This window comes from Phocoena phocoena, chromosome 5 (assembly GCF_963924675.1).
Source record: "Phocoena phocoena chromosome 5, mPhoPho1.1, whole genome shotgun sequence".
Classification (NCBI taxonomy): Eukaryota; Metazoa; Chordata; class Mammalia; order Artiodactyla; family Phocoenidae; genus Phocoena; species Phocoena phocoena.
Genome location: NC_089223.1, coordinates 139,285,207 through 139,296,935, shown reverse-complemented (window position 1 = coordinate 139,296,935; position 11,729 = coordinate 139,285,207). Strand labels below are relative to the sequence as shown.

The following is an 11,729-nucleotide window of genomic DNA, read 5'->3' as shown; positions in this document are numbered from 1 at the left end:
GGGCTGCATTTCAAGGGGAGATGACTCTGGCCGGGACTTCCTTAAGGAGAAAGGGCAGCGAGGAGCCCCTGCAGCGGCCCCAGCAAAAGGGGAAGGTGTTCCCATCCGGCCGGGTGCAGGGGCTAGTGGGGGTCGTCCAACAGGGCCCAAAGGGTGTGCATCCCGGCCCTCCCGCCATGACCCCGGCTGCACCCTCCACCCCCATCGCCTCCCAGGGAAATCAGGGCTCCGGAGGGAATGGCCACACGCATTAAATCACTGTGGTGTTTATTGGCTGTGATTCCATCCAGAGAGAACACACGCAGCTGCCCCCGACATGCAGGAGGAAGCGCAGGCGCCGGGACAGACGGACAGAGGACATCCACGGTCTACACTAAGCTCGGCTGCTTGGGCGCCCCACGCGCTGGGGACAGGATGCGGGGTTTCTACGAGACGACGCCCTGTCTGCTCAGAGCTGGCTTTTTAAAGTGTGAAAACAGGCATTTAAAAAAGACGAGGAACCGGGAGGTGTCGGGGCGCAGCGCGGACGGCGGGGGATGGTGGGGGTGGGCGCCAGGGGTCGGTATTGCCGTCTAGTCGTTATGGCTTCTCTAAGGAGCTGGGGAGGGCCGCGCCCCGGGCCCGCAACACTGGACACGATGAACTTTAGATGTGGACAGAAAGGACCCCAAGGACCGAGGTGATGGGCTTTCTGTCGAGATAAAACTCCTCAAACACAGAAGACCTCATTTACCTGAGATTCGACATATTGTGATGCAAATTACAAGGGCAGAGGCCACGGGGGAGCTGGGAGGTCCGCGGTCGTTTCCGTCCAACCCGGCGGGCTCTGCGGCTGGGACGACCCCCTCGAGGGCCTGCAGGGAGCGGGGCCGGCCTTCCGCGCCACACCCTCCTGCCGGTGCACAGCGCTCGGCCCACAGGGTTCTGGGCCCCCTCCCCGGTTCTGGGTGAAGGTGTGGGTGTTCGGAGGGTGAGGGCAGGGCGTCCCCCGAGCAGCCTCGGAGTGGACAGGAGGTGCCAACCAGGGAGGGGAGTGTGCCGGGCTCAGCTGGGCTGCTCACGGACGCCGAAGAGCTTGAGCGACAGGGGTGTGTGAAGGACGGGGGTCTGAGAGTGTCCCCCTAAGCCTATCGCTTTCTCTCCCTTCGTGGAGAGGAGAACGGGCCACAGCAGTCCTAAGAAGCAAAGCCTTCCCGAGGAGGGGGGCCGGAGGACAGACACAGGTGGACGAAGAAGGGAAGGGGCGCAGATGGAGAGCGGTGGACGGCAGATTCAGCAACCCGGGCGTCGGTGCGGGGTAGGGCTTGGGGTCCAGGCTGACCCCGGGGGTTGAGCCCCAGGCGCCAGCTGCTCGCCCCTCCCAGCCCCCACCCCGGCCTCACGACCGCGCCCCGAACTATGGCTGTGCTTCCGAGTGTGAGCCCGACAGGCGCCCACCAACGCAGGGCCGCCCCTTTTGGTGTCCCTGGCCACGGGCCCTGCTGGGTGGGCGGTGAAGGGAGGAGCGAGAAGGGGCTTCCCAGGCTGTGGGGCAGGTCCAATCCACCCGCTGCCGGAGGAGCCCGTGGGCTAGTCCCCGGGGCCTGCAGCCCGGACCGCGGGGGCCGTGGGGGGGCCGGGCGCCCCTCCCTCGGAGGCGGTGGCGATCGCGGTGCGGGGATGGGGTGAGAGGCGGGCGGAGGCTCCCCAGGCTTGAGGGGGCCAGGCAGGCGGTTAGACCTAGGGCTATGGCTTATATTGGCGTTGGGGGGCTGCACTCTGCTCCCGACATCCCTTCAGGCGCCTCCGCGGAGGGCAGGACGGGGGTGGGCGAGGGGGCGGGGCTCCGGGCTCCTGTCCAGCTCCTGGGGCGTTACTTCTTGAATATGTCCTGCAGCGGCCCGGGCAGGTACTTGATGACCGTGTCCAGGATGCTCTCCTCCTCTGCCTCCGGCTCGTCCCCGCAGCCCGGCGGGATGGCCCTCTTGGGCCGCGTCAGGCTGCCCTCCGCGCTGGCCTCCATGGCGGCCTGGGCCTCGGCCTCGCGTTCCTCCTTCTTCTTGATGCCGTACTGCGGGGGACAGGGCGGGCGGGCTCAGGCGGGCAGGTCCCGGCCCCGGGTCCCGGCCCCGGGAGGGGCGCTCTCGGGACCCGGGCGGGCTAGACCCACCCTGCGCTGGCGGGATCGGCCGAGGGGCCTCTGGAGGCAGCACCTGCGGCTGAGAAAGGCGTGTGCGGGAGCGGACGACCACCAAGACCCCCGGCAGGGGCGGTCCCCACCCCGGAGGCTGCCGGGAGGGGCGGGGGCGACGGCGGGAGCCTGGACAGGGGACCCCGCTGAGGGCGGAACCACGGGAGAGGGAGCGGGGGAGGGGGAGGACGAAAGTCGCGGTTCTCCGTGGGGGCGGGGCGCTGAGGCCGTGGCCCCGCCCACCCCTGGCCCCGCCCCCGCGGTCCCGCCTTCCGGGGAAGTGGGCGCAGTCCTCAGCCCGCCTTGGGCTGCGGTCCCGGAGCGAAGGGAGCCGGGGCAGAACGCCTGCCCACAGCGGTGGAGAAGCCGGTGTTCTGTGGGTGGCGGGCCCCACGCAGCCCAGATCCTCGGTCCAGCGACATGTGGCCACACCCTCCTGCCTGGCCAAGTACCCCCGGATGCCACCCAAGACCCCAGTCCCTGGAGGGTCACTCTGCATGCTCCGTGTCCGGCGGTCACTTCCAGGTGGATGTCCTGGAACCCCATCTAGGTGTGACCTCAGCAACACCCCTGGGCACTGCTGAGCGCCCCCAATTCTGGTTTCCTGCGTGTGTCTCTGCCCTGAGCCCTCTCCCAAATCTCCCCTCATCAGTGGACTGAATGGTGTCCCCCCAAAATTCATGTCACCTGGAACCTCAGAATGTGACCTTATTTGGAAATAGGGTCTTTGCAGATATAATTAGGTAAGAATAGAGATGAGCTCTTCCTGGGCCCTAAATCCAAAGAGAGTTTCCCTGTGAGAGAAAGAAAAGGATGCACAGAGTAGAAGGTGAAAACGGAGAAAGGGTTTGGAACGACGTGTCACAAGCCAAGGACACATGCATTGCCGGAAGCCCCCAGAAACTAGAAGAGAGAAGAATTCTCCCCCTCAGGTTTCAGAGGGGGCACAGCCCTGCTGACACCTTGATCTTGGGCTTCTAGCCTCCAGAACTGAGGAAGGAAGTTTCTAGGAGACGAGCCCCCCTCCGCCAGGCCGATCAGCGTCCTCACCAGCCCTCCCGGATGCGCGTGCGCCTGCGGCCATGCGGCCATGAGACCAGGGAAATGCCTCCTGCCCTAGGGCTGCTGGGAACCTGGTGGGACCAAGCTGGCCTGGTGCATTGGGGGGCAGGTCGCCCATCTGGGGGGCAGAGCTCAGGACCCGCCCAGGCTGGGGAGAGGGGTGCCCCTTGGCCAGGTCTGCGGTCCTGGCTCACACATTAGGGAATGTCTGGGAGCAGAAGCACTGGGGAGCACGTGTGGGCATCAGCGATGGTGGACTATCCGTTACTGACAGGCTGCAGAACCCTCCGGGGGAGCACACAGTGCAGGACTGCTGGCCCCGGGGAGGATCCCCCAGGCCCAGCCATCTCTCCTCACCAGCCCCTCCTGGAAGAAGCGGTGGGCTCTCCTCCTGGTGCTTGTGGCGGGTGTGTGGGTGTGGGGGGGGGAAGGGCACCCTGGCCCTCCAAGAAGACCCTTCCCTCTGTTTCCAGGTTGGGGGGGTGGGGGCTGGCTATATCCCACTCCCCAGCTTACTGAGGGAAACCTCTGCGCCCACCTCCTCCCTCGAGGCCGCGGATGGCTTCAGGCATGGCGGAGGCAAGGCCCACGTTCAGCAGAGTCTGAAGAGGGAGGCCATGCTCTCGGCCCACCGGTGACCAGAGCGCAGCCTGGGTCCCCTCAGCCAGAGGAGGCAGGGATGACAGGTCTGTCTACCCTTCTTCAGCAGGGGCTCCAGGCAGCCTGAAGGCCCCTGTGCACCGTGAACAAGAGCCAGGAGCGGGGAGAGGGTCTCCATGCGGGGTGGGGGGCATAGGGCACCAGAGTATATTCTGAGCAGCGGCACCTACCCAGAGGGCCTCCCCACTGAGCACCGTCAGGTCAGCTCAGGGCGGAGAGTGCGACAAGCCGACCAGACTGCAGCCACTCGGGTGGACTGGGCCTAGGAGCACAGCCCTCCTCCCGGGTCACCACACCCGCTGCGACCTCCTCACCACGGGGGCTGTGGTGGCCGAAGCCCACACACACTCACAGCAAAGGTGCACACGCTCAGGGGAACACACGGTGCTGGCGGAACGGGCAGGTGACAGTGGCACACACGTAAGAGCGGGAACATGCGGTATGTGGTCGAGCAGAGGGGCCTCCCTGACTCGGGGTTGGGAAGGGACCTGTGTCAGGTCCTCCCCTCTAGGGTCCAGGAAGGAGACTCCAGGCCCCAACCCAGCTGCTCCAGAGGCTCATTCCGAGGCTAACGCCACTCTGGGCACACCTGAGGGCCACCTTACTCTCTGGGGTGCCGCCAGAGCCCGGCTCTGATGTGGTCTGGCTGAGAGCCGGTTTGGACACCCCCCATCCTCCCGAACCACTGAGACGGCAGGGCCCCACCGCACACCCTGTGGCCGGGAGGGAGCCCAGGGCGGCCGGCACCCTGGGCAATGCGGTACTCCTTACTGGTGGGAATCCGTATGTGCCCACACCTGTTACTCTCAGCACAAACCTGGGATGTGGGGGCCGGACCGACTCGGACCCACCAGCTCGGCGCTGGCTTGAGGGTGGTTGTGGCTCGAGGCTGCGGAACGTGGGCAGCTGGAAGCACCAAACCTGGCAGTGCGTGCGCAAACCAGAAGGTGGGTATGCAAATCAGGAAGAGCGTATGCAAATGACGCAGGTGGGCCAGCCTCCCCTCCAACCTGGACCCGCGCAGCGCAGCGCCTGCCGGCCCGTGAGATGCTAAGTCCTGAATGCAGACGAAGTCGCCTGGGGAGCCGGGCGCCCAGACGACGCGTGACCCCGGCCCGGCCCCTCGGCCCCCATCTGATGGAGCCCCCGCCCCGACCCGATGGGGCCCTGTACGGCGCAGCTCGATGGGATCCCGTGCCATGCAGCTCTGCACCCTCTTCTCTGACCAGCCTTGAGGTCTGGGGGTGGGTGGGGAGACACGGCCCCAGGAGCCCCGGGGCCAGCGAGGGCCACTGGGGGAGCCACACCTGAAGGCCAGGGTTCCCACCTGTGGGGAGCAGGAGGGCAGCAGGGGGCTGCCTAAGCACGCCGGCTGGAGAAGGGCTCTGAGGACATGGGTGTCCGGCGGACTTCGCGGGGGCAGGGCGAGGGGGAGGGGTCGGTGGGCAGGGGCGCCAGGCGCTGAGCTCCCCTTAGAGTCAGGACAGCTAGGGCTAGGGGTGTGCTCTGGCCTGCACCCTGCATCGCCAGGGGGCACCTGGGGCTCCTGGGGCTCCAGCGTCCAGAATGTGGCAGGCCTGTCCTGAGCTGCCTCTGACCCACGAGTGGGGGCAGCTCACCATCGCCCTCTTCCCAGGCCTGGCCCAGTGGCCACCGCCTTGGTTAGCTCTGCAGTCACCCGGGAAAGGCCCCCACCCAGCCGACTCAGCTCTGTGGTGGTCAGGGGGCCCCAGCAGGCGTCTGTGTGCTCCCCAACACACCCCACACCGTCCCTGCAGGACGCCCTCCGGGAACGGGCCCTGGCGCACTAGTCCCGCCTAAACCCCCGACAGCAGGAGAGCTGCTCTGGCAGGGCCGGTGAGGAAACCTGGGCCCAGCCGGTGCGTGGGGCGGGGGCCGGCTCTGACCCCTGCCCTGGCCACTGGACTCAGCGGACACCACCCCGGCCCCTGCGCGGCCCAGATCAGACCCCGGATGTGCACAGGAAGCAGGCCCGGGCACGGTGGGATGAGGCCTGCCGCTGCGGCTGGTGGAGCCACGGCGGGTCTGGAGGTGGGCGGGGGTTATAGGAGCAGCCCGGGGCCCTTGCAGGCGGTTCAGAAGCGAAGGCACTCACCCGCCCAACGCGGGCCCCAGATGGCGGGGTGCTCGTCTGGGGAAGCAGAACCCCTGCCCAGGGGACCCACGGGGCACAGGCTGGAGGGCCCTGGGGCTCTGCCAAGGGGTGCAGCCTTCCGTGTGGCCGCCCCGGAAGCTGGGGTCCTGAGCACAGGGGAGCACATGATCCATCGCCCGTCCCTGGCTGGGGGGTGGGGGTGGGTGAGGGTCACCCTGCCCCCTGGCCTCACATGGAGCCACAGGACCTCAGCTGCCCTGAGGGTGGGGCACATCCCCACTTCCACTGGGACTCACTCTGTGACCTTTAAGTCCCACTAGATGTCCCAGAGGACGAAGAGGACCCTGGAGCTGATGCCTATTCACTCACTCACACACTCACACATTTACTCACTCACACACGCACTCATTCACTCATTGCTAGCTCAGCATCCAAGCGCAGGTGCAGGCCGGCAAAGCTCCCGTCCTCCCCGTGAGGGCAGGACAACGAACAGCTCACACGTAGAAAGCATGAGCGCATCAGGTGAAGGCAGGTGCAAAGCACAATGAAACAGGCAAGGAGTGGGGGGGGGGGGGGGGAGGAGCCTCAGGGAGCTCCAGAGAGGAGCAGTCAGCCATGCAAAGGCCCTGGGGCAGTGGGAGCCCCGTTGGGGGCGGGGAGAGGTCACCGCACACGTAGGGCTGGGGCCCTGGGAGAAATGGGGGCCACTGGCGGGTGTGGAGAGAGGAGGGACAGAAGGGCCTTTCCTATTAAAGGCAAAACGAGCGGAGTGTGTTATGCACAGAAACCCACACTGTCAGCACCTGCCCCACCCACACCCTGGCTGAGCCGTGGCCCCAACCTACATGCATACCTGAGCCCCTGGACAGTTCCCGAGGCTTGGGGCAGGGGCTCACCGGGCAGCTGGCTCACAAGGGGGGAGTCCGGGGAAGCCGTGCCCACAGCGCCACACCCCCAGGGGGCTCCGACCTGGCCACACACTGTGACCTGTTTTGGGGGCTTGAGGGCTGGGACGAATAAGTTCACCCCCCAGGACTCCCCACTACGTGTCCACCTGGGGCTAAGCCATGGCTGGCAGGCTGGCTGAACACAGATGGACAGTGGGCAGACGGACCTCCTCATCCTTCCCCCCCATCTCTTGGTCTCTGTCCCACTCTGGGGGCTACCCCCCATTACTCCCCTCTCAGAAGATACTCTGCCTGGGCGGCTCTCACTCTGTCTGTCTCTCTGTCCCTCTGTTTCTGTCTGTATCTCTGTCTCTGCCTCTCTATCCTCTGACTCCCGCCAGCCCTGTCCTCCATTTCCCGATGGCTACGCTGATGTCCCCCAGCACAACCTGAGTGGGGTCTGGCCGCCTCTGCCGTCTGATCCATGGTGCGCACTTCCTGGCTCTTCCGCAAACAGCTCAAAAAGCCTTGAGTCCTCAACTCAGGACGGCAGCAGGGCTGGTCCTGGGGGTGGGGGGCTCACGAGCTGCCATCCCCGCAAAATCAACTCGAACTTTCTGCAGGTCCCAGGAAAGGTGTCCAGTGACCAGTGGGGGGAACATCGGGGTGAGTGGCGGCCATGCCCCCATCAATGTGGGGGACCCCTTGTGGGCTCAGAGACCTGCAGGCGCCCCGCCTGTGCCCCCACCTCAGCTTCCGCGTCAGGCTGAGGTGCTGAGACACCAAGTAGGTGGGAGGGTTCCGCGGTCCGAGCCGTCCCGCCCCGAAGCCCGGGCACCTTGGCTGGTCCCCCTAGGGCTGGGGACTGCAGAGATGCCCTCAGGAGGCCCCCACCGCCCCCACCTGGCCCCCTACCCACAAATTTCACGCCCAATGTCTGGGAGCGCTTCCCTCGGGCCCAGAGACGGGGTTGTCGGGGTGAGGGGCCAGGACAGAAGCAAGCGAAGCAGCATCCCCCAAACTGAGTTCCCCACCTGGGCCCCAGGACCCAGTGACAGGAATCGAGCACCTTCGACGGAGGGGCCTGGCCTGTGCGGGGCCAAGGGTGGCGGGCGAGCCCGAGATGGTGTGGACCTTGGGAGGCCACGTGGCTCAGGGACGCCCTGGTCTCCTAGGGAGGGCTCCTGTCCTCCACCTGGCGCCCAGCCCAGCCCACTCCGGACAAGGCCAGAGCTGCTGCCCCACACTTGCCCTCTCCCGGCCTCTCCAGCCCTTCTGACTCAGGCGCTGGATGGGCAACTGAGGCTGGGCGGTGGGCATGCCCCTGGGGCACAGCCCACCTGTGGCCTAGCTGCCGACTCAGCCTCATACACCCGCCCCTGCTCTGAGCCTCGGTTTCCGCACCTGGAACGATGCTCTCACTGCCCTCACGCACAGGGGAAGGTCGCCCAGATGGTTCTGGAAAAGGTCGTGGTCTCCAGCTTGCAGCCAGCCCCCAACCAGACCTCACAGATCGCAGGTCCGCTCCCCCAACACCCTGCTGAGGCCCACCCAGGAGTGGTGAGGTGCCTCCCCCGCCCATGACGACCCACCCACCCAGGGCCTGCCTGTGGGCCAGCCCCTGACTGCGCTGTGCTGCCCCCCCCGCCCCCCGCTCCGGGTGGACCCCCGCCGGGTCCTCTGGGGCAGCCCCGGGGTCGGCAACAGGAAGAGCTGGGCTAGGGTTGACCCCGTGTGAGGAGCCCGGGAGCATGGGAGCGGGTCCCTGCCGTCAGGCCCAGGAAGGACTCGGGGCCGCGCAGAGTGAGCCCCGTCCCGGTGAGCCCGTGTGGCAGGCGTGCACCCTGGGGTGCGGTGACCCCGGCGGCCTGTGCCCCTCCCGCCGGCCACCCCAGGGTCTGCTCTAGAGCTGCAGAGGAGGGGGGCGAGGGGGGCGAGGGGGGCGAGGGGGCCCCCGCCCCGCGCGCGCACCTTGTCGCGGATGCCCTGGCGCATGACCTCGCGCTCGGCCTCCATCTTGGCGTACTTGGCCTTGCGCTCCTCCTCCTCCTGCCGCAGCGCCTCCTGCCGCTCCTCCTCCTTCTTGGCGGCGTCAGGGTCCTTCTCCTCGTCGCCCCCGAGCATCTTGCCCATGTCCTTGGTGGCCCCTGGGCACAGGGAGGCGGCAGTCAGGCCGGGCCCGCCCTCTCCCTGCCCCGCTCCCGTCCAGCAGGGCGGCGGCCTCAGGCCTCCGGGCCGCGGCTGCGTGTGCGTGAGCTCCTGGGGTGGAGCGTGTGTGTCTGCCGGTGTCTGAGGGCAGCTGTGCGTGTGTGCGTGTGCACGCCTGCGCGCGCGTCTTCTCCGGGCCCGAGAGCAGCAGAGGCTCAGCCTCCCCAGCGTGGCAGCGTGGCTGAGTGCACGGCTGTGTGGGCTGAGGCGCCGGGACAGGCGACAGGCGTCTGGCGGGCTCTCGGTCACTGTGCAGGGCTGGGGGCCGGCCTTGGCCCACAACTGCTGGCGGCTGCACGTGGCAGCACCAAGGCCATAATTTCTCTGCCTCGCCAGCTCCACTTTCCTCGTGAGCTCCTGACTCACAGGCGACAACAAACACCTCCTCGGATGCCCTCTCTGGCTCGGCCCCCGGGACAGAGATGCGTAATGACTGCCTCAGAGCGTGGTCCTGGCCCGCGGTGGCCCCAGCCCCACTGCACCCGGATGCACGGGCGTCATGGGGAGGGGAGCGCAGGGGTTAGCGCTGCGGGTCAGCCGACCTCAGCCCCCGCGGCCAGTCACCCAAAAGCGCCCCGCACTTACCCACACACGGCCTACAGGCGTGAGGCCAGCGCCCCGTCACCCCTGCACTCCCCCTGGGAACCAGCCACGCTCCTGAGTGGACCCCGGGCCAGGTTGCTGCCCTGTGACCGCCGTCCTGTCCCCCGCCTCTCCAGCCACCGGTCTCTGCAGGTCCTGCCTCTGCCCTCTCATCCCGTGATGGTCCCTCCCAAGCGCGGCCCAAGGCTAGCTGAGTCCGCGCCTCGGGAACAAGCCGCGAGGCCCCTCTACGCCCACATCCAGGGGTGCCCCCTTCCCCGCCCTGGCTTCGAGGCCCGGCTCTGTCCTGCCCGCTTCTCTTGGAGTCTCCGCTGTGCTGTCCTCAGCGCTCCAGGGACTCCTGTTCTGAGGCTGCACAGGTCCATGCAGCACGGAACCTGGAGAGACTCCCTGCCCTGTAGACACCTGCACCAATGATGCATCTGCCGGTTCCTCGGGAGTGACACATGCATCTGCCCCCGTGTAGGCAGAGGGAACCATCTGGTGGGAAGGGGGCAACTTCTGGTTGAGTGCTCTGGGCTGAAAACTAGACCTCTGTCGGGCCGGGCCACGCCTGCACCACGTGGGCCTTCCTAGCTGCTGAAACTACTACAGGGTCGCAGGGTAGTTGCCACCACAGTCACTGCAGGGACGGGGAGCCCGCCTGGATGGGGCTCGGCCGATGGCACAGATACAGACGCTAACAGAAAACCAAGAGCCTCGTGTCAGTTTCCACCCACATCTTCAGAATTCTGCAAAGGAGATTTCAAGCCAGTGGCTCAAGAAACTGGTCATGAGCAGGGCTGCTGATACACTGTCTCATCACTCCCTGGATGAGAGGCTGGCATCTCCCCACCTCTGGGGCCACCGTCCCCGGCAGGCGGTGAGGCAAGCAGGGACAAGCCCCAGTCCACGAGCAGCTGCAACCTTCCCAGCCTCCCTGGCCGGCGGGCCAGCTTCTACGCAAATCCCCCCTTGAACAAGCTCGTTCACACTAAAGTGAGAGTGACCGATAGCTCCTGCTGCCCCCTGGAGAGTGCTGGCATCTTAAGGCAGAGGTGGGCGAACCAGTCTCGTCTACGTCTCTCTCCCAAGAGGAAAAGTGGGTGGAGGCTGGGGGGGCCTCCCTGCCTGGGTGGTCTGGGGCCCCAGACCTGCTCCTCCGACGTGCTGTGTGGGCTCTGGGCCTAGTGGTCCAACAGGCGTTTACTGAGCACCCGCTGTGTGCTGAGCTCTGCACACCAGGAGCCCCACCCCAGACCGGGGGTCTGGCCCTGCCCCCACTGGAGCGCCGGGCTGGCCCCCCGGAGGCAGAGAGGGCCCAGCGGGGGCTACCCCAGCACGCGGAGGGGACTCTGGAGGCCGATGGTCTCTCCACGGCCAGGGCGGGGCACCGACGCTCACTCGACCCAGCACCAAGATCGGCACCGACGCTGCGGGCCCTCCCCCGTGGTCCCCGCCCTTCGCCCGACCCCGCCTCCGCACGCGGCCCCCGCACCGTCCCCACACGGTGCCCAAGGCTGGACCGAGAGCCGCAGCCCAAGCCTCCCGAATCCCAGGCGGGGGTCCCGCAGCCGGCCGTGCCGGCCACGTCGAGGTGTGGGCACAGGGGCCGACCCCACCCCTGCCCTAGCTCTTCTCGGAGCCTCACCTTGCCGGTGACTAGTGGGGAGGGGGGTGCCGGGGCAGGGGCGGCGGGTCCCAGCCCTCCTTGACAGTCAAAGCCCCGGGGACGACCTCAGTGCAGGATGAGGTGGCGGCGCCTCTCTAACCCTGGCGCAGGTCCCACACTTGGGTGCAGGTTACGCAGAAACCCAACAGCTAGGGAGAACTTTCTAGAACAGCGTTCGCGGGGTGCCCGCACAGGAGGAGACGGGGTCTGCCCACACACCGGCCTGTGGATGGTGGACAGGAGCTGGCCCGGGCCTGCCCTGGCCTCTGCCTGCCGTCCCTCAGTCCACGGCCCTCAGGTTCTCCGCCCTCCCTGACGTAACACCCACCCCGACTCTGTAGGAGATGAAGATGCTAAGACTTCTCTGCAGGC

General features: G+C 67.1%; 1 protein-coding gene across 1 annotated transcript; it reads right to left on the bottom strand.

Moving 5' to 3' along the window:
- Positions 1-1,852: 1,852 nt before the first annotated feature.
- Positions 1,853-9,859, bottom strand: CPLX1 (complexin 1). The gene is made up of 4 exons (XM_065877302.1): positions 9,729-9,859; positions 9,470-9,579; positions 8,867-9,042; positions 1,853-2,050 (listed from the first exon to the last, which is right to left on the bottom strand). Exons 1-4 carry the CDS (start codon positions 9,857-9,859, stop codon positions 1,853-1,855), a joined length of 615 nt encoding a protein of 204 aa, XP_065733374.1.
- Between the last annotated feature and the right edge of the window lie 1,870 nt (positions 9,860-11,729).